This window comes from Narcine bancroftii, chromosome 2, assembly GCF_036971445.1.
Source record: "Narcine bancroftii isolate sNarBan1 chromosome 2, sNarBan1.hap1, whole genome shotgun sequence".
NCBI classification, from domain to species: domain Eukaryota; kingdom Metazoa; phylum Chordata; class Chondrichthyes; order Torpediniformes; family Narcinidae; genus Narcine; species Narcine bancroftii.
In genome coordinates, this window is record NC_091470.1 from 20,521,550 (window position 1) to 20,543,977 (window position 22,428).

The 22,428-nt window shown below is 43.7% G+C and overlaps 1 protein-coding gene across 4 annotated transcripts in view; it reads right to left on the bottom strand.

Annotated features, from left to right (window-relative positions):
- The window catches only part of LOC138753258 (exportin-1-like), a 113,695-nt gene that overhangs the window by 51,299 nt on the left and 39,968 nt on the right, over positions 1-22,428 (bottom strand). For all 4 annotated transcript variants that reach the window (XM_069916053.1, XM_069916052.1, XM_069916054.1 and 1 more), the window contains 8 exons: positions 14,418-14,543; positions 10,067-10,168; positions 6,816-6,888; positions 6,672-6,727; positions 6,026-6,070; positions 2,708-2,889; positions 964-1,012; positions 631-750 (listed from right to left, as the gene is read on the bottom strand). In XM_069916053.1, coding sequence (XP_069772154.1) covers positions 631-750; positions 964-1,012; positions 2,708-2,889; positions 6,026-6,070; positions 6,672-6,727; positions 6,816-6,888; positions 10,067-10,168; positions 14,418-14,537 — 747 coding nt within the window. In that variant the 5' untranslated portion in view covers positions 14,538-14,543. The remainder of the gene's footprint in view (positions 1-630; positions 751-963; positions 1,013-2,707; positions 2,890-6,025; positions 6,071-6,671; positions 6,728-6,815; positions 6,889-10,066; positions 10,169-14,417; positions 14,544-22,428) is intronic.

Below are 22,428 nucleotides of genomic sequence, written 5' to 3' on the forward strand. Positions count from 1 at the left end.
TCACACTCACCCTCCGAGACTGTCATATTTATAAAACAATTTTTAAAAATTTTTATTTTGTTTAAAAAAAATAAATTAGACATGCCATTTTGGGCCACAAGTCTATGCCACCCAATTTACACCCTATTAAACTAAACCCACCCACCCCCCCCCCCCCCCACCAGCACATTTTGAACAGTGGGAGGAAACTGGGAGCCCCAGGAGAAAACCTACGCAGACACAGGGAGAAACTCCTCACAGACAACACAGAACTTGAGCCTGGGTCCGGACCCAATTGCTGGCGCTGTAAAGGCATTGCACTAACCACGACGCGAACCATGCTGCCCATAGATGAAATACTTTTCCTGCATATGTATTGATTGTATGCGTGTTATGTCTGGATGTGTGTCTGTGCGTTTTGCACCAAGGACCGGAGAACACAGTTTCTAAGGATTGTACTTGGGCAATAGATGACAAGAAACTTGACTTTTTGCTGAACGCATGAATATACAGGGAATGAAGGGGATTTCGATAATGTGCAGGCAGCAGATTTAGTTTAATCTAGTGGTGTGTTTTAGGCTGACATCGGGCTGAAGGGCCTGCTGTAGGTTTTACATTCCACATTTGTGACAAGAGGCCAAGCAATCTCACCTTGTACACCAAGCTGGTGATGAGTTTGGTTTCAAAGATGTAACCTAAAGGGATCCAGTTCAGAAATCGCAGCAAAGTCTCCAGTGTTGCATGGACTAACGGGGCATTCTGGGAGTTCTCCTGCAAACATTTAACGTGCAATCATATTACTGGACCCAACACCGAGTATTGCACAAAGCAAAGCAATTAAATGCGAGATTGAAGAAGGGCCAAGTTTAAACTGGACAGCCTGCCCAACGTCAATAGCAAACACTGTCGGTGATATCTGTACGAAGTCACCTGTACATACCAGGCTTCATTCCACTTCTGACCGATTCGGCAGCATCTACTCACCATCACAAACTGACACAGCTGAAATATTTGAGAGAATTCATTGCACATACTGTGGGAACAAAAATAAGAAAGATAACAAAAATCAAATACAACTTCACATGAGGAAATGACCATGAGTAACTGATGGGGTAAGTTTTCCCCCAGTTGTCCAGATACATTATTTTTTTAAGCCAACTGATTCCTGCCGCTGAACGAAGGGTTCAGGAAACCCCATTTCTCCGTTAGCACTCGGACAGCCACGGGAACACTCATAATCATATTCAAGTATGAGTTGAAGGGAAAATGAAGGAGCAAGATTATGGGGAAAAGGGGTATAAAGTTAGCTCACTGGGTCATGAGACATCTGGTGGTGACCTCATACATGTGACAGATTAAGATCAGTCCCTAATTAGGCAGTGGGTCACTGATCTACGGACACCTTCACAAACCCATCTCTATCACCCCCTCCAATTTGTTAAAACAACACAGCAATGGCAGACATTTGCAACCCTTTTCCAACCAGACCCACTCACCTCATTCTTTTCCTGGGACCTGCAAAATGTTCAAGGGCAAATGGCAGTCCCTTGTCAAAGCTTTGCCAGAATCTGCTTCCTTTCATTTAGTACAGTGGTTTTCAACCTTTTTCTTTCCACTCACATACACCTTAAGTAATCCCTATGCCATAGGTGCTCTGTGATTAGTAAGGGATTGCTTAAAGTGGTATGTGGGTGGGGGAAAAAGTTGAGAACCACTGCTCTAGGTCCAACTGATATTGAAATATTTTGCATGAGAAAACTGGTCATTGGGCCATTTCCTTTGGAGTTATGAAACCGTGCACATAATGAGTATGTCCGTTAGGTACAATTAAAACAGTGGTTTTAAAACTTTTTCTTTCCACCCATATACCATCTTAAGCATTCCCTTACCGATCACAGAGCACCTATGGCATAGGGATTACTTAAAATGGTATGTGAATGGAAAGAAAAACTTTGAAAACCACTGATTTCCTGTAGGTTTTACATTCCACGTTTGTGACAAATGGCCAAGCAATCTCACCTTATGCAGCAAGCAGGTGATGAGTTTGGTTTCAAAGATGTATCTGGAACAAGGCTTGCTATGGAGATGGCTCACTCGCTCCTTATCCTGGTCTCCTTTCATCCAGCTCTAGAATCACAGAACTACCCCGCCTCCCCCAATCAACCCTCACCTTTCCTCTCCTGTCCCATGACCTCATGGCTGTTGGTCCATGCTCCTCCCTTGACCATCTTCCCTCCTCCCTCAACCTTTATAGTCAGGCATGTGCCTGTTTTTTTTTACTCATACCTTGACAAAGGGCTCAGGCCCAAAATATTGGTTATATATCTTTACCTCCTATGGAGGCTGCGAGACATGCTGAGATCTCCAGCACTTTTGTCTTTACCAAAATCACAGCAGCTGCAGACTTTCATGTTTCACTTACTACGGAGGTGAAAGCGTTGGACCTGGGCCACCAGCCCTCGCCACGGAGGTGACTGTAGCATGTCTGATTGTCAACCTTTGCTCCAGAGATAAGTGTCGGATCTGCCGCCAGCCCCCGGTACGCTGCCCCCACGATAGAACGGTCTGCTAATATTTACTACAAAAGGCTGCACGAGGCAAACCAACTGCTGGAGAAGGGCTTGGGACCTTGGCTGAGAGGCACAACACTCGCCCCGACAAAACTTCCACCAGCAACATCTCAAGCCATTGTGTGTCAGGAAAAGTAGGACAAGTTCAGTGAACCCACCTGTCCTTTAAATGCTTGGCTTTCACTTGTGTCATTTGTCCACTGGAGAAATCGAACACCTCTTCGCTGAGTAGCTTCAAAATCACCATGTTATTCTGACACAGAGACTCACTGGTCCTGCTGGCTCCCACTATGTCACTTATAAACGTTGGCCAATTTTTGGGCCATTCATGTTTGAGGATCTGCAATTTTTGAAGAGAATCCAGTTAAGATTAAAACCCAAAGAAAATTCTTCACTCCTTAACTGAAAGGATATTTCTAGCTTGTACAACTTCCATTTGATCCCCGGGGGTATCAAATTCCATGCGCACAAATATCACATAAACGACACAGATTGGGAGATCGTTTCACTGAGCACCTTTGCTCTGTCCGCATCCATGTGGCCAACCATTTCAATTCCACGCCCCACTCCCGCGCCGACATGTCCACGGCCTCCTGCACTGCAAAAAAGATAGAGGCCACCTGCAAACTGGAGGAACAACACCTAATATTCCAACTGGGGCACTCTCCAACTGGATGGCATTAACAACGACTTCTCCAGTTTCAATTTGGCCCTTCCTGTGTCTCTCTCTTTTCCATTCCTCTGCATCCTTTCCTTCAGCTGCCCACCCCCTTCCTTTTCCATTCAGAGAGCTATCCCCTCCCCCTATCACTTTTCTCAGCTTTTTTCTCTTCTGCTCTCCCACCCATAGCCTGTGGACCTGTGCTTCCCCGGCCCACCATTTTATTCGGGTGCCTGCCTGCTCTTTGTTCATACCCTGACAAAGGGCTCAGGCCTGAAATGTTTTATTATGGATATTTGCTGCATAAAGAATCCTGTGTGACCTGCTGAGTTTACCCAGCAGTTTTGTGAATTGAACCAGTTTAATCAACAACAACGTGTTTGGGGACCACTGGTCAGCGTTAAATAGATTTCTGCTTCCCTACAAGAGGCGAGCAAAGTACAATGCACAACCAACACAGCTATCAGTGCTACTGTCTCACAGCTCCAATTCCCCTGGGTCACTTCTGATTTCCCCTCCCCCATCCCAGCAAAGGGGGACCTCATGGTGTTTGCATGCTCTCCCCATGACTCTGTCGACTTCCTCCCAAAGACGAGTAGGCTGAAACGTGAATGGACCACTGCAAACTACACCTAGTGTGTAGACGAGTGGCAGAAATGGGGTGCGGGATGGGGGCAAAAGTATATGAGAAGGTGGTCAAAATAAAATGCGCTGGTGTAAAAATGGGTGGTTGAATGTTGGCACAAACTCGATGGACTGAAGGGCATAAAATTGGGCAGGATCTACAATTAGGGAAGGTTGGATACAAGCCTATGGAGAGAATCTGTTTTCTCTTTCCCTCTATTAACAGACAAGCTCAAATCCTATTGCCAATGGTAACTGTGTGGCTTACAATTGCTGCAGTTTCTAAAATTGGAATAAAAATAAATTTTGAGCTGTGAAATAGAACTCCTTAGAATGACTGTTTGTAAAATACAGGCCATCCTTGGCTTACAAATAAGCTATTAAATTCAGATGTCCAACATACATGCATGTATTCATCCCAATACTCAACAGCACTAGTTTCCTCTCTCTCCCCACTTTCAGTAATTGCTCCTCTGATTAGGACCTGCCGTTTTTCTGATTACGCCACAGAGGAGGTACTTCTGTGTATTTTCCAACTTGCGGACAGGCTTATGAACTCCTTTAAAACGCTTGCTCTTTCACCAACACTACTCCCATTGCCTGCAAGGTTACGCATCAACTACAACGTTTGCTCAAACTTCAAGTAGTTTGCCCAGAGTTGTGAACACAGCTCAGACCATGACTCAAACCCACTTCCTGCCATCAACGTTTCCCGCTGTCTGAGAAAAGCAGCCACATCATCTTCTCCCTCCATCCAATAGGAAGACATCTCACAAATGCGAATCTCGCGGCAAATCTTCAGGTGCAAGGATAATGAGGACTATGGCCCCTAGCTGTTCGCTTCAACACCAGCAGAATGCAGGATAGCTTCTTTTGCAGTGTTAGCAGGTCCTGCATGAACCTCACATGAGTAAAAAAAATGTTGCTTTTGCTTGGTCCCAATGGACCTCTCTCTCTGTATATGTATTTTTATTCTCATCATTTTACTGAATTGCAAATTCTGCTTGAGGAGCACTTTGGTCCTTGACTGCTTCTAGCTCTCAAAGGCAAAGACAATTAGCATTTCTTGAGTTTTAGTACCAGTGTAATTTTTTTTAAATCCCCTCCCCTCCTTCCCCTTCCCCCCCCCCACCTTCTGAAATTGGCCAATATCATGGGGTTTAGATCAAGAGCACGACCAGTGTACACCACCCTTTTGTGCACATTTAAAATCCATTTATTTCACTTGATCGGGCAACGTTACGAAAGCCAGAACAAATCTCCGGCTGTGAGGATCAAAGTATAACAGGAACTGTTATACCCTGAAAATTTAGTTAGAAGGACACATCTCTATCCAATACAAAAAACAGAAAGAGTCCAAAATACAACTCAGACTGAACGTGCTCTTCATGTAGAAAAACATAGCAATGGGTGAACACTACAGATATTCATGCCAGCAAGAGAGGACCGATAAAATTCTCGACCTCATTTAACCACTGGAGAAGTGAAGGGTCAGCCATGGTCTTATTGAATGACAGAGCAGGCTTGAGGGATGAATCAGCTTGAATAAGGCAGTCACTGACCAGAAGCATTCACTGTTCTTCATTCAGGAGGTCAGGCAATGAAAAGTATTTACATCACTTTGTTCCAATTGTTCCCACTGTAGATTAAAGAAAATCCACACAAACCCAAAGACAAAAATCTGGGATTTCCTGCCAATCCCAGTGTTTCCATCCAGAACAATGTGGTGATAAACCAAGTCAATAGAACACTCATGTAATGTTAATTTTAACCATTAAAAACCATGTTAGTTTCAGTGATACGCTGAATGCAAGAAGGTTCGACCCAGCAAGAAGAGTAACCAAAAAAACCAACAGAAAACCAGACTTCCTTCCAAGTGTAAAAAAATGACAAAGCTGGATCAAGTTTATCGTCACATGTTCCAAGGTGCTGTGAGAAAATTTATTTTGAGAAAGGACTAAAGGACAATCTACAGTGCTGTACCCACCCAGGTAACCCCAGATGAAACCACCCAGCCCTCCCCAATGCTCAGTCGCAGATTGAGAAGAAACAAGTCAGTCCTGATTAATGGGAAATAGGACAACACGGTAATTTCTCAAATCACTCCCCAATCAAAGGATCAATTCAATTTCCTTCGCAGAATGCTCGTCCATCTTGAACACCTTTCAGTTCACACCCAACTTTTACCCACCTGTACAAGAATCATGTTCAGTTTTCCAAGGTAAACTTTATCTTTCTGGAAGGAAATAATAAGTGCGTCGGTTAGAAAGTGAAGCTACTGGGTTTCAAAACTAGTTTTGAAAACAAATTGGGCCTCCCAGAAAATAAAAACGGTGAAATTCTCCCCCCCCCACCCCAACCCATCCCCAAAGAATTATAGAAGTACCAAGTGGTCTAGTTCTGAACTGCCATCCGTGAATGAGGAACACAGACATGGATGGAATTGAGAACTGTTCCATCACTCCATGCTTATCAATCAGCTCCAAAGATCAATCTTTCTACAGCACGGTAACAGGCCAATTTGGCCCTACGAGTCCATGCCGCCCAATTTACGCCCATCCATCAGCCTACATCCTGGTACGTTTTTGAAGGGTAGGAGGAAACCGGAGCCCCTGGAGAAAACCACACAGACATGGGAGAACGTACAAACTCCTTACGGGCAGCGTGGGATTTGGACCCAGGTCCGATCCTGATCGCTGGCACCGTAAAGGCATGGGCTACCTGCTAACCATGCCGCCCGCTTAAAAAAATCCAATTGATCAGGAGTCAAAATATCCACGGTGTCGAGACAGGAAAACAAATCACACAAAATGAAAAGTGCATAGTTTATTATTTACCTCCAACGTCTCAGAAGATGTTTTAATAATTAAACCCACAACATACTTTTTTATTCCTGTAAGAAAAATAAGAAATATTAATAACGAAGGCTTCTTTTTTCTTCCCCCCCCCCCCAAAAAAAAGTAGAGAACTGCATTACTCACCTTCACACTGATTTCTGGGAAGTATTTTCCAACGCGTTTTAATCACATTTTCCAGTATTTGCAAGGCGTAGTACTGAGAAGCAAACATTAAAATTTATCAATGCTGTTTTAACAATAGAGGCTGGTAAACATTAACTCTACTATTCCCCATCTCACAGTCCAATTTTATCCGATTCATCTCTGTCCAGGGGCCTTGGGGGCACAACAGAAGACATCATTCGAACCTTCCACTCCACCTTGCAGTACATCAATCACCTGCCCCGTGCAAAACAACCCGAACTGATGCTGAGCGGTCACTGAGAATCATCAGCGACTTGCCAGAAGCGAACCAGCGCCAAAGAGCTCATCGGAACAGTATCGTCAGACAGCTGGAGAACTGTGGACAGATAATCCGCAAGTAAATGACAAGGGGGACGATGCCACAACCCTTCCTCACAGTCACACATCCTCACAGTCACACATCTTCCTCACAGTCACACATCTTCCTCACAGTCACACATCTTCACCAGGACCAGTACTGGGTCCACAACCAGCCAACCCAGAAAGACAGCATCAGGCACAACTTAAAGACTGACCGGCTGTGTCAGTGTGGATATTGGGGTGAAGGAGCAACTTCCAAAGGGCGGGAAGGAGTGGGCAGAAGAAAAAGTAGAACTTCCTGGAAGAACCTCAACCACCTCTATCTGCCAACTGGACAGTCAAGAACCAACAGAGTGAATCAGGATTGTGGTGTAGCACTGTAGGGATGGGGAAAGGTTGGGTGGGAGGAACGTTCACTTTAGTTTTGGTATATGAGTGATTCCAGCACTTATTATCCATTCCAGTTTGCAAATGATCACATCAGTTGGTGGTCATAGATATCCACGATGGCACAGAGTAGGGGGATAAAGACATTGGTTTTCTTGTAACCATCCATCAGGAACCTCAAACTCCAGCCAAACAATCATGGTTCATCAACAGAATGCAAGTCACCAGTTCTCCCTCAAGTTCTCTTTATCTTTTTAAAATATTTTACAACAGAAAAGTTGAACAATGCAATTATGAAATGTGCTACAAGACTAAGAAGATAACAAAAAGTTACAAAAATGATCATAAGTAAGAGTTCCAACCATGATAATAAAATAGAACAAGAACAAGGCAAATTAAATTTCAAAACCCCTTCCCCGAAACAAGGTGGAAGATTTTCATTAATAAAACAAAGAGGCACAATCCTAGAGTGGAACAACACAAGGCCAAAATTCCACATCAACACAAAATAAGATTATGGCAGTATCTATGAACAGGCCCCATATCATTTCAATTTTAATATTTGAATCATTGATTGTATATCTAATTTTTTCAAAATGTAAACAGGACATAAAACCCCTTAGCCAATGTGTATGTGTAGGTGGGGTATTATCTTTCCATTAAATCAAAATTGCCATCAATTAAGTAAATATTTTTAAAAAAACAAGATCTTCGACCAGAATCTCAACAGGGGCCCTACAGCCGGTTGGTGGTGGGGGGGGGGGGGGATGGTGAAAGAGGGCACAGCACATTGAAGTGAAAACCTTGTTTTCTTTTTACCTCATTTTAACATAATTTTTTAAACTTTTTTTTTAATGTGCTCAGTAGAAGAAGTACAGAAGAAACCAAAACGACTGCTTCACGGGGAAGGGGGCCCAAAAACTTTGAGCAGAGCCCTGGGGCAGGGGGTGGGGAACAGCTGAAAGAAGGATGAGAATGGCTGCTCTAGACAACCTTTGTTACACAGAATTTTGGTCACAGTTTGAAAATGTTAAAAAAAACTCCAGTCACTTAAAATTGTGGTCTCAAATGATCATAAACGAAGTTTCTGTTCCCTCTGAGACACAAAGTTGCCGAATAAGATGAATGAAAATTTGATGAATCAATTAAAACAAAATAGCTCAGATGTCCATTCATCCACATTAGCCAAAGAGGTGCCACGATGGTTCTTCACACTTCTCAGCTCCCAATTCATCGACCTCAATGCAACAGCACTCCAGTGTCTAAATGCAAGGAATTCTACATCCACAGCCCTTTTCTGCAGTGACCCAGATCACAACTACTTGTTCTCAATATCCATTAATGTTTTGACTAATAAGCCTAAATTACTGTCCCCTTTCTGCTTCTCAAGCACTCCACCTACAGCCCATTAGTGCCTGAAGCCTTTTATGTACGGAAAGATGTTACACAAATGCTAAATTTATTTTAGATTAAGCAAAATTGCTGGAACCCTTCCTTTCCAAAAGCTGCATGGGGTGTGCCAAGTGAAATTTTCAAAACACAAGATGGATAGTAAAAGGTTTATGAAACCCCAGGGAGAGAAAGATGCAGCTTGTCTTGTGTGCGACACACAAAAGTGCAGGAAGTAAAGGGTCTACCTGCCTGACCTGCTGAGTTTCTCCAGCTCTTTTGTGGGTCGCAGTACAATTCCAGTTCCTGCAGACTTTCCTGTTCAGCATCTTGTGTCGAGGAACCACAAACTTCTGGAAAGAACCTCGAATTCTCCACCTTCAGGTGAGCTCTGAGCTCCGATCATTTCCCATTATCATCCTTCCTCACCCGCAGTCTGCTCCTTACCACCTGAAACTGTCTTCCACCTCACTCCTTCCCTTACTGCGTTGAAGACCCTCCATTCCCCCCCCTCCCCCCCCCCCCCCCCCCATTCAGTGACCCAAAACGAAGACTGGCGTCTCTTTCCACAGATGCTAGTTGGCGCTGAGTTCTTCCTACACTTCTGCTTTTGTATTAGCCAAAAGATGCAGATCCAGCAACATCATTGAAAGGCAGAACAGGATCAAGCGTTGACTGCAGAGTTATTCCTCTTTCTAAGAGTTCACCCTTATAGTGGGACTTGCTTTCAGAAAGTCAGTTGGAAACCATGCAAGGGATGGATCACTTTGGTCCATCCCAGGATTGCTGTGAACTCCCAGGATATGGAGAATGGGCAGATGGTTGGATACACAAGGTGCCGCTTGAGGCATGAAGAATGGGAGGAGGAAATGTCCAATTGGATTTAAATAGCTGGAATCAGCTTCTATCATGTAAATAAAATTTTAAAATAGGCTCCTTCCACACTGTAACAATTTTTGATGGTGGTTCAGGGGAGTCACTTTCGACTAGATGGCAGCTTAGTATTTCCCCTTGAGTTTCTCTGAAATTACTATTTTAATGAAAGAAACAAAATATCATCTTTCAATTCTCCTTTGGGTTGTTTTGCAACTCATCTTCCACTTTTGACATCTTACCTTTGTGTTCATGTTCTGGGAAAACTCTAGAATGGTATCCACCCTGGTCCATGCATCTGGATGCTCCTTCAAATGAGTTAATATCTCTTGTGCCATTCTTTGCTGAGGGGAAAGAACAGGAGCACCGAGTTAACACAGGCTTGGCCACTGTCCTGCAGAGCTCCTTCTGACTCAATACAAACTAGAAGAGCAATGCCTCAGTCTGCCCGAGTGGTCTATGGCCCAATAGTGTGAACAATTCACAATCAGGATTCATTGTCATGAACAAGTCACAAAATTCGATGTTTTTGCGGCAGCGTCATACTGCAAACGTTCGTATTAAAACCCTCTTACTACATGGCTACAAGAAAATGACAATAATAGTGGACAAAAAGTAAGACCATGTCTTTAGGAACATAGGAACACAGGAAGTAGGAACAGGGGTAGGCCAAAAATGGCCCATCGAGCCTGCTCCGCCATTCAATACGATCATGGCTGATCTAATTTATGACCTAACTCCACCTACCTGCCTTCTCCCCATATCCCCTAATTCCTCTATCATGTAAAAATTTATCTCACCGAATTTTAAATATGTTTAATGAGGCAGTCTCAACCACTTCCCTGGATAGAGAATTCCAAACATTCACTACTCTCTGGGAAAGACTATTTTTCCTCATCTCTGTCCTAAATCTACTACCCCGAATCTTCAGACTGTGTCCTCTCGTTTTAGTTTCCCCGGCCAGCTCAAAAAACCTTCCTACATCTATCCTATCCATACCCTTCATAATCCTCTATGTTTCTATAAGATCTCCTCTCATTCTTCTGAACTCGAGCGAATACAATCCTAGATGATTTAATCTTTCATCATTAATGATGGTTCATTAATTATTCAGGAATCTGATGGCAGCGGGAAATAAGCCGTCTTTATGCTGCTGAGGGCTCGTCTTTAGGCTCCTGTATCTTTTTCCCCCAATGGTAGCAGAGTGAAGAGGGTATGGGCTGGGTGGCAGAGGTCTTGGAGGATAGAGGCTGCCTTTTTAAGACACTGTCTCATGTAGATGTCCTCGATGGAGTGAAGTCCAGTGCCTGTGATGTCGCAGACCGAGTTAACAACCCTCTGGAGTTTATTCTTGTCCTGAGAGTTGATGACTCAATACCAGGTAGTGATGCAACCAGCCAGAACGCTTTCCACGGTACACCAGTAGAAGTTTACGAGAGTCTTCAGTGACATACCAAATCTCCTCAAACACCTCACAAAGTATAGCCGCTGGCGAGCCTTCTTTCTGATTGCATCGACGTGGCTGGATCCAGGAGAGATCCTCAGAGATGTTGACACCCAGGAACTTGAACTTTTTTGTTTAAATTGTTTCCATATTTACAGGAAAAAATGAATAAAACATTAATCAAATATCCATAGTCAGAAATTTGAAGTTCTTGACCCTCTCCACTACTGAGCTCTCAATGAGAATTGGATTACGTTCCCCTGACTTCTTCCTGAAGTCAACATTCATCTCCTTGGTTTTGCTGACATTGAGCGCAAGGTTGTTGTTGTCACCATTCAACGAGCTGATCGATCTCCCTCCTGTACACTTCCTCATTGCCGTTTGTGATTCTGCCAACAACTGTGATGTCATCGGCCAACTTGCAGATAGTATTGAAATTGTGCCTGGCCACACAGCATTGGGTACATAACGAGTAGAGCAGTGGGCTAAGAACACGTCCTTGGGGTCTGCCTGTGTTGATGATCAATGAGGAGGAGCTGTTGTTTCCGACTCATACTGACTGTGGCCTTCTGATGAGAAAGTCAGAGGGTGGATAGAGGCCTAGAGTTTGTAGCTTCTTGACCAGTACTGCGGGAATAATGGTATTGAAGCCTGAGCTGTAGTCGATGAAGAGCAGCCGTATGTTGGAATTGCTGTTTTGGAGATGATCCAGAGCTGAGTGGAGAGCCGGCGATATTGCATCTGCTGTGGAGTGACTGTGACGATATGCAAATTGTAGCGGGTCCAGATCTTTGCTTAGGTATGTGTTAATTCTGGCCATGACCAGGCGCTCAAAGCATTTTATCACAGTAGAAGTTAGTGCTACTGGGTGGTAGTCGTTAAGGCAGCTCACACCGACCGCTCTTCTTGGGCACCAGGATGATTGAAGGCTTTTTGAAATAGGTGGGAACCTCTGACTTCAGCAATGAGAGGTTAGAAATGTCGATGAACACTCAGGCTAGTTGGTTGATGTGGATTGTCAATACCCTGCCAGGAACGCTGTCAGGGCCTGCCTGACATCTTGTGAGGGTTCACCCTCTTGAATGATATTTTGACGTTGCCCTCAGAGACAGGTATCACAGAGTCCTCAGCCTCTTCAGAGATTATAGTAGGCATAGAAAGTGTTCAGCTCAATTTCCCACAATTTCAGGTAATCATCTCCTGTGCGCACCCCCCCCCCACCCTGATCCCCTTCCAATCCATTCCCAGTCCTTCCTCCCCCATTCCTTTTACCGCCTTTTCCACACATACACACACACACACACACACACACACACACACCCCTCCATTTACATCATCTACTACCACCTGTCATTTACCCCAAATGGCACCCAATGCAACCTTCTTGTCAGATTTCAGGCCTGGTGGCATTTTTAAATTTAGACATACACCACAGTAACAGGCCCTTCCCACCCACGGACCCATGCCGCAGTTACACCCAATTGACCTACAAACCCCGCACATTTTGAATGGTGGGAGGAAACCAGTGCACCCAGAGGAAACCAGTGCACCCGGAGGAAACCCACACAGTGATGGGAAGAACATACAAACTCCTTAAAGACAGCACCAGATTTGAACCCAGGCCACTGGCACTGTAACCGCTGTGCTAACCGTACTGTCCCGGTTCCCATTTACCACTCTCCACCAGCTGTCTCTGCAATCATCCTTCCCAAACCCCTCTTGCTCCATCAGCCTATTTTTTCCCCCTCTTCAATCTGTGTCCGTCATCTACCAACATGGCTGCCAACTCCTGCCTCTGTCAGCCATCCTTCACTCCTCATTGGTTCATCAATGCCCTATTGGTCTGTCTCAACAATACCTCCCAACCCCTAGCTCCACCTCATCTTCCCCAATGCCCTCCCCATATTTACCATCTCCTCTCCACCCTCAGTCCTGAAGGGTTTCAACCTGAAACAGATGATTCCCCATTGCAGCATTCATCCCCGCATTGATGCTGATCGACTCACTGAATTCTTCCAGCAGGTTGTTCTTTCTTTTGTACTGAATCTTAATTCCTCATTTATTCAACCATCATTTATCCTTTTCAGTAACACATGGAGACCATTTGGCCCAATGCTTTCCTGTTGGCCTAGTTCCAACCTCCAGAACAGGTCAATCTGATGAGGGTTTCGACCTCTGCTGCCCTTTCAGACAATGGGTTCCAGGCCACAACCCCCCCCCCCCCCCCCACCCCGGAAAAAATATCTTATGTCACACAGGGAACTGTAGATACTGAAATTTGAAGTTTTCAATTGAGAAAACATCATCGCAATCTGCTGGAGGAGCTCAGTGGGTCGAGCAGTACCAGTGGGAGATCAAGGTTTTGAGCCCAAACTCTTTATCAGGACTGAGGAATGGTGGATGATTTGAGCCATGGTGGATGATTTGAGCCGTAGCCTTTTCTCCCACTGATGCTGTTCAACCTTCTGAGTTTCTCCAGCAGGTTGTGTTTCACATTATGTTCCTCTCTCAACCTTCCAACAATGACTGAAATTCCGCGGACACACGAGAGAGAGTGCAAATGCTGGAATCCAGAGCAAAACACAATCTTGATACCTTGATGAAGGGCTCTGGCCCAAAATGTTGGTTATCCATTTTTACTTTTGCTAAAGGACACTGCTCGACCTGCTGAGTTTCTCCAGCTTTGTGCTTTTACTTCAACCACAGTGTCTGCAGACCTTGGCATTTTACTTCTGCATAAACACTAACTATTGGAGGAGCTCAATAGGTTGAGTGGGAGAAACTGAAGGGTGAACGTTTGGGGCCAGAACCCATCATTACAACTCAAATGAAAATGTTGATCATTCCTTATATTCTCCAGCAGATTATTTTGTAACTACAACTTGTTCCTCCTGTTCTCGTTGCCTTTGTTAAAAGGTCCTCCCTATTTATTCTGTCGAGGCACAATTTCACACAACTCTTAGCCTCCTCTGATCCAAAAATCTCATCAGATTTCCAATATTTTCTCAGAGCCACAGTTTACCAGCCCTGGCTACATTCCTACAAACCTCCACTTCACCCTCTCCACTGCTGTCACGTCTTCCTTGCCACGTGGGCTGCCATTGGAAACACATCAGAGAGGAAGAGGGGTTGCCAGAGGTTAATCTTACCTGAGGGCCTTCTCCATGATACAAGCAATTTACCACATTATCCAACAGGTTGATGTCAAGCTTCTGGTTGAAATCCAGAAGCTGACGGGCTGGGTGGTCGGTGGTCATAATTGTTGGCATGGGGTCCTGCAAGGGGAGAAGTTACAGATTAGACAATAAGCGTGATCTCCCCAGTTCTCCCCTCTACCTGGTTATTCCCTCTCCCAAAAAATCAGCAACTGTGTTGTTGACTACATTTCAAACGTAATTCGCTGCTTACACCACAGGTCATGAAGGGCACTTTTATAAATGCAACAATGCTTCAGGCATGGCACTGCCACCTCTTTGAAACCCGGTGGTGGGGGTGGCAGAGGGAGGAAGATATGGCTGTGTTCACTCTTGAATTTAAATAAGTTGGGGATGGGAGAAATGCCACTTTGTATTTACAAACATGCATCAATGATAATGACTTTACTGTTATACATCATTCCAGATGACTGAAATTCTCATCTGCTGCAGCTAAACAGCTACGGTAAAAACAACTGATAATGTATACGAAATTACTCTACATAAAAATATCCAGAATTGAAGCAACCGGCAGCCTCAACCAATCGGCAAAAAAAATTAATTTAAAAAAAGAGTTTAAAATTGCCACCCCCCCAGCAGTTAGTTTGTCAACTGCGCAACCACAAGCAATCTGCAAATTCACTTATCCAGCATCTTCCCATCCCCATAGATGCCGGAAAACAGGGGTTTTTTAAACTGTACTTGAGTTCTTCGAAGATTTCCTTAGGATGTGGAAGGCATGCATTTGGCCCATGCAGTGTATACCAGCCTTCAGAGTTCACGCATCACCTGCCTTCATGGGTCAGGGCATCAATAACAAGAGAAGTCACATTTGCGAGACATTGGGGAGTTCACGCTGAAATATCGCGCGCAGTTCTGGTCTCCTCGCTGTAGGAAAGATCGAGCTAGGATGGATGCAGAGAAGGTTCATGAGAATGTCGCTGAGTCTGGGAGGTGGTGATGGGGGCGAGAGGTGAGAGAGTACTCGAGTAATAAGGAGAAGCCAGGATTTCTCTTCTTGGAAGGTAGGGGATTGAGGGGTGAATGCAGGAGGCTTTTACGATCATGAGCGGCATAGACAAGGAAAAGAGACATAGCCTTTTTCTCATAGTAAGGGAATCCAAAACTAGAGGGGAAAGATTTCAAATAAACCCAAGGGGTTACATGGCACTAACTACCAGAGGAATCAGGGACAATTGTGACATTCAAAAACTATTTTGACAGGTAGATTGATAGAAAAGGTTAGACTGATTTGGGCTAAATTCAGGTAAACAAGACCAGCGTGGTTGGCACAGACAAGATAGGCCGAAAGGCCTGTTTCTGTGCTGTAGAGCACGATGATCTATCAATCTCATTCCCCCTCAATTTTCTGTATCCTATCCTCACACACATCCCAATCAACCTGTTAACGCACCAAACAGCACATCTTGGGATTATGGACAGAAACTGGAAGACCTGAGGGATCCCAAGGGTTCACTGAGAAAGTACAAGCTCTGCACAAGTCGTGCTGGAGGCCAGAATCAAACTTGCCACTTGGAATTGCCACTGTCATCCCACACTCCAGGTGAACACAGCAGGACAAGTTTGCACTGGGGGAGTGAGGAACACTCCTTTGTCCAGTGAATTCTCCTGGAACGCTTACAAATGTGTTCATCTAAATTTAGAGGTACAGCACGGTAACAGGACCTTCCAGCCTGTGCCACCCAAATAACCTAATTAACTACAGCCCCCGTACATTTTGAAGGGTGGGAGGAAACCCACTCAGACATGGGGAGAACACACAAACTCCATACAGACAGCGCCAGATTCGAACCTGGGTCGCTGGCACTGTAAATAGTGTTGCTGGCCACACCATTACAGGAAAGACCTACCAGGATGCTGCCTGGATTAGAGGGCACAAGTTGAAAGGAGAGGTTGGACAAACGAGTTATTTTTCTCTGGAGCGTGGGTGGCTGAAGGGAGACCTGATGGAGGTTTATAAAATTATGAGGGGCATGGATGGGGTGGACGGTCAGAACCTTTCTCCCAAGGTTAAAATAGTAAATCGTGGAGGACATCCATTTAAGGGGGAAGCAAGTTTAAAGGAGATTGCGAGGCAAGTTTTTTTGTTTTTTCACAGAGGAGTGGGAGGGGGTGTCTGGACAAAAACCCATCTGCACAAAAACAGCCTCGTCCCCTCCGCCATCATATTGATGAACGGACGATGAACCACAGAGACTACCTCACTTTCTCTCTTCTTTTGTACTATTATTTTATTTTTAAATAGTGCGTTTACAGAAAGGTAATTTATTGCAATGAGGCTCCTAATATTACATTGCTACAAAAGAAGGAATTTCAGGACACACTGATGAAAATAAATTTTGATTCTGTCCTGGCTTTCAGGGAAAATAGATACAATAGTGGCTTTTAGTTTGAAGATTCAGACAACAGAGGGATATGCATTGTGTGCAAGCAGCAATGTCGCTGGGCACCGCGTGCAACGCTAGGCACCGTGGACTGCGCTGTATTGTTTTATTTCCTTTGCTCCACTTTCTAGATGATGCTGCTAACTTTCTCTCAATGTTGGGAAACTTTGACAAGATCCCACAAGTGGCCACAATGAACGTCTCAGGTGATGATTGGCTAACATGAAGTAATAGCGGCGCTGAAAAATTCTTCCCTACCGCTTCTACTCGAAGGAACAAACACCAACATCACGCACCATCCAGTGTGAAGTGCTCAGATCTGGACTGGGACGCAATCACATGACCTTCTGACTCTGAGGCATCAGTAGTACACACAAAGCCACAGATGACATGCAATTGAGAACTAATGGTGGTCCAGCCAAGAAAAACAGTGCACAGGGAAAACTAAACAAAATTTAAATTTTAAATGTTTAAAAAATTTAGACCTACAAGCACGGCAACAGGCCATTTCGGCCCTCGAGTCCGTGCCACCCAATTTAGGCACAATTAACCTATACCTCCGGTACCTTTTGAACAGTGGGAGGAAACCGGAGCCCATGGATAAAACCCACAGAGACACAGGGAGAACGTGCAAACTCTTTACAGACAGGACACAGGGAGAACGTGCAAACTCCTTACAGATAGCACTCTGAAGATTGAACCACACAGTTTGCAAAGCAAGAAGAAAGACTGCTCACAACCACTAGGCCTTTTCACACTGGGGCAAGTGGTGACCCTACTTGGACCCAGCACAGTCCAAATTCCATGGAATTTGCCATCACCAGCAATTTAGGGGAGGTCCCAACCCCAGTGATGACATCATTACTCACTCACAGGAAGTCCTACTGGAAGTTGGGAGAGTGAACATCTATATTTATGTGTGTACACACACACACACAGCAATTAACTATTTGGTTAAGACCAAAAGAAGGTGACACAGCTATTTAAATAGCATTTAGATCCAAATGACGACAGGGTGACGTTGCACGCAAGCGCTGACGTCACGCTGCTTCCCCTGTCAATTCAGACCGCAGGGAGAGAATGGCCCGGGGAAATTACCTGGGTCCACAGCCTTACGTGGAGCTGGGTAATTTTTGCAGGCCGACACGTTCACACCGCCGGTTCACGGGAGGGCTCCCCGGGAAAATTTCCCGGGAATCCCCATTGTACACAGCGGCATGATAAGGCCTACTGACTCAGTAACCCTGACACTACAAATTCCACCTGAAACAGTTAGCTGGAAAATGTTGCAGCTTTTTAGGGAAATCTTCTGCTTTCTAGGGATCCAACATTAACCATTTCAAGAACTAAAGGTGTAATAATGAAGGCTGGATCTATTTATTTATTCATTCATTCCTTCCTTCAAATATTTATTCCTTCAAATGCCAAAATGAAATGGTTCCCAGATGCTGGATTTATTTATTCCAAACCTTCCCCTCCAAATTACATTTCCACTTTAAAGGTGCTCGGTTTTGTTGGTTCTATTTTAAATAGAGAGCACACAATACTAGGTTGATCCCTGGGACGAAGGGGCTAACTTATGGTGAAAGATTAAATCGTCAAGGATTGTATTCGCTCGAGTTCAGAAGAATGAGAGGAGATTTTATAGAAACATATAGGATTATGAAAGGTATGGATAGGATAGATGTAGGAAGGTTTTTTGAACTGGCTGGGGAAACTAAAACGAGAGGACACAGTCTGAAGATTCGGGGGAGTAGATTTAGGACAGAGATGACGAAAAATAGTTTTTCCCAGAGAGTAGTGAATGTTTGGAATTCTCTAACCAGGGAAGTGGTTGAGGCTAGCTCATTAAACATATTTAAAATTCGGTTAGATAAACTTTTACATGATAGAGGAATTAGGGGATATGGGGAGAAGGCAGGTAGGTGGAGTTAGGTCATAAATTAGATCAGCTATGATTGTATTGAATGGTGGAGCAGGCTCGATGGGCCATTTTTGGCCGACTCCTGTTCCTATGTTCCTATGTTCTTAAGTATATGATGCAAGCTGGTGCAGTTACAAGTAACCAATGCAGAATCACTCAAAAATAAGGACAGAAAATGCCCTCACGTCGGGCACCTGCTGGAGGCTAGTCATATTCATGTAGCAGGGAAACAGGTCCTTTGGCCCATCGAGTCTGCACATCCCACTTACACTCATCCTACATTACTCCTTTTATATTCTCTCCACATTTTCATCAACTCCCTTCAGATTCTGCCATTCACCTACACATTTGGGGCAATTTATAGCAGCCATTAACATACCTGCCTAAGGTGTGGGAGGAAGCTGGAGCATCTGGAGGGAGGCCACATGGTCTATATGGAGAGCATGAAAACTCCACACAGTCTGCACCAGAGATCAGGACTGAACCCAGTTTTCTAGCCCTGCTAGCCAATGGCTCGACCAGCTTAGACGTGGAGCTACCCTGACCAGAAAGTCTTGAGTTGACTTACCTGTTCCCACCGATGCATCCCGACCTGCTAGTGTTCCCAGGATCTGCACTTAATTCCCCAACCCTCAAAGTCCAGAAAACACACACCAAAATGCTGGAGGAACTCAGCCAGACTTTTAGCTGTCGTTCTGGGCCTGAGACCTTTTTCAAGGAATAAGCAGAATCCCTTGAAGAACAGCTCAGGTCCGAAACATCAGCAACATATCTTTACTTTTTATGGATGCTGAAAGACTGGCTGAGTTCCTCTAGCATTTCAGTGCGTTTTTACCACAATCACAGTGTCTGCAGACTTTCATGTTTCACTCAAAGTCCAGACAACAGTTACGACACTGGAATAATCTCCATTAATACCAGCCAACGTTCTCCTGCCCCTACTGAATGAACCAGTTACCATCAATAGCTCAGAGGCCAAACTTAATTATAGGGGGACTCCACTGCTCTCTTCATTCAGAACAGTCAACCTAATTTTGTTAATAAAAACACAAATAGTGGAGGAACTCAGCAGGTAAAGTTGTATAACTGATGTTTCCAGCCAAAGCCCTGCTTCCCACTCTCTTGCATGACAGAAAAATGGATCCATATTGCAGGCAATATGGATGTTACTGAAATCTTCTTATTTTGCAGTAATATGCTTGTTATTGTATAATAGTCAGGTTCTTCCAAATGGGGAAAAAAGGAAAAAATTCATTGGACTTTCCTCACTAGGTGTGGGATTACAACATTGGCAGGAAAACAACTTCCCCTGCATCAGACTCGTACGCATGAAAACGCTGATCGTTGGAGGAGTCAAGTGATGAAGTAGTGGCCGATCGGGGAACTCCAGCCCTCTCCAGAAAAGTAAAATAAAGACAGTGAAAAAAATGAAGGCACAAACACAAAAACCAAAATAAAGTGAAAATAAAGGTGTGGAGAAAATGGCAGTGAAAAAGGAAAAGTCGAAAGCAACGGGAAGAAAAGAAGAAGAAAGGACGTCGGAAGAAGATGGTTAAGGCCTTACCTGTCCGAGGAGGACCGCCGCGGAGAGAGAAGACCGCTCCCTAAGGTCAGTTGAAGTCCCGAACTCGGGACTACAAAAATGGCTCACGGAGCCAAGCAAAAGTGCGCGATGCGCAAGACAAAAATAACACTGACAGGAGGGGGGACCAGCTGAGGAGTCGATCTCCACAGCTGAGAATGACAGCCACAACAAAAAAGCAAGAGGAAGATACAGAAAATAATGAGAGCAAGAAAGAAGAGAGTAAAAAGAAATCAAAGAAACAAAAGATGACCAACCCAGAGGAAGAAGACCAGCAGCAGGACACTTCAAATAAAAATAAGAAGACCAAAAATACCCAACAAAATAAAGCAAACAAACCAACAAGAAAACCAGAAGAGACAGAGGTAAAGGACACAGATCCTGGAATGAACTCAGAAGAAGAGGAAGAACACAGAGAAATGGAAGATGGAGGGAAGGGCAAGACAATGGATATATTTTTTTTTAAAGAATATATGGAATCAGTAAAAGAATGGCAGTCACAAGAATTCAGTGAAATAAAAAGAAGAGTAAAAAGTACAGAAGAAAAAATGAATAGATTAGAGATGATCATGTCAGATATAGGAAAAAGAGTGGACAAGGTGGAAGAACGAGAAACAGCCGTAGAAATAGAAGTAGAGGACTTAAAAAAGAAATTAGACGAATCTGATAAAAAAGTTAAAGAGACACAAGAGCTGTTAGCTCAGAAGATAGATATAATGGAAAATTATAGTAGAAGAAACAATATAAAGATAGTGGGCCTTAAGGAAGATGAAGAAGGCAAGAATATGAGAGAATTTATAAAAGAATGGATCCCCAGGGTCCTAGGAAGACCAGAATTACAGGAAGAAATGGAAATAGAAAGGGCACATAGAACATTAGCCCCTAAACCACAACCACAACAAAAACCAAGATCCATTCTAGTAAAATTCTTAAGATATACAACAAGGGAAAATATATTGGAGACAGCAATGAGGAAAATAAGAGAGACAAAAAACCACTGGAATACAAAGGTCAAAAAAATTTTTTCTATCCAGATATAAGTTTTGAACTCCTGAAGTTCAAAAGGAGTTTAATGCATCAAAAATGATCCTATGGAAAAAAGGATATAAATTTATGCTAAAGTATCCAGCGGTACTTAAAATAGTTATTGCAGGGCAGCAAAACAGACTATTCTTGGATCCGGAGGAAGCAAGAAAATTTGCAGAACAACTACAAAACAGACAGAGAGAGGAAGATATGTAACGAGAACAAAAATGACCACAAACTATATGTATGTGTGTATGTATATATTAAAAAAAATAGAATATAGGTAAGAACTAAGAAGGGAAAGAAAGGGAAGAAAGGAAGTATGGGGGGAATTAAGAAAGTGATCTTTGTTGTATATGAAAATTAAAATCTTTTCTGGGGGGGGCTGGGTGGGGAAGAGTTACGGTCACTGCGAAATCAGTTGACACTTGCGAGTGAATTCGCAAATCCAAATGGAGAGGGGAGATGTGGTTGCCCGACAAGGGATAAAGGGCAACTCAGGAAGGGGAGTGGATAGTGGGGTTAAAGAAATTGTAGATAGGAGAATAAGGGAAATGTTTTATGTTTTAGAAATGTTGTCTTATAAAGTGTTCAAAAAAAGAAAGCAGAAATGGATAAGAAGGAAAGGTGATGATGAGGAAAAGGAAAGGAAAGATAAACAAAGCATGAAATGGCTATGTTGAACTATATGACTTCAAATATTAATGTAATACATAAGCAAATCAAAAGGAAGAAACTGCTAAATTTAATGAAAAAAGAAAAAATTGATATAGCATTCGTGCAAGAAACACACTTAAGTGGAGAACAAGAAATTAAAGAGAGATTGGATAGAACATGTAACAGCAGCGTCATATAATTCAAAAGCTAGAGGAGTAGCTATATTAATCAGTAAAAATGTACCAATTAAAATAGAAGAGGAAATATTAGATCCAGCAGGGAGATATGTAATGATAAAATGTCAGATATATTCGGAGTTTTGGAATTTACTCAATGTATATTCACCTAACGAAGAAGATCAAAAATTTATGC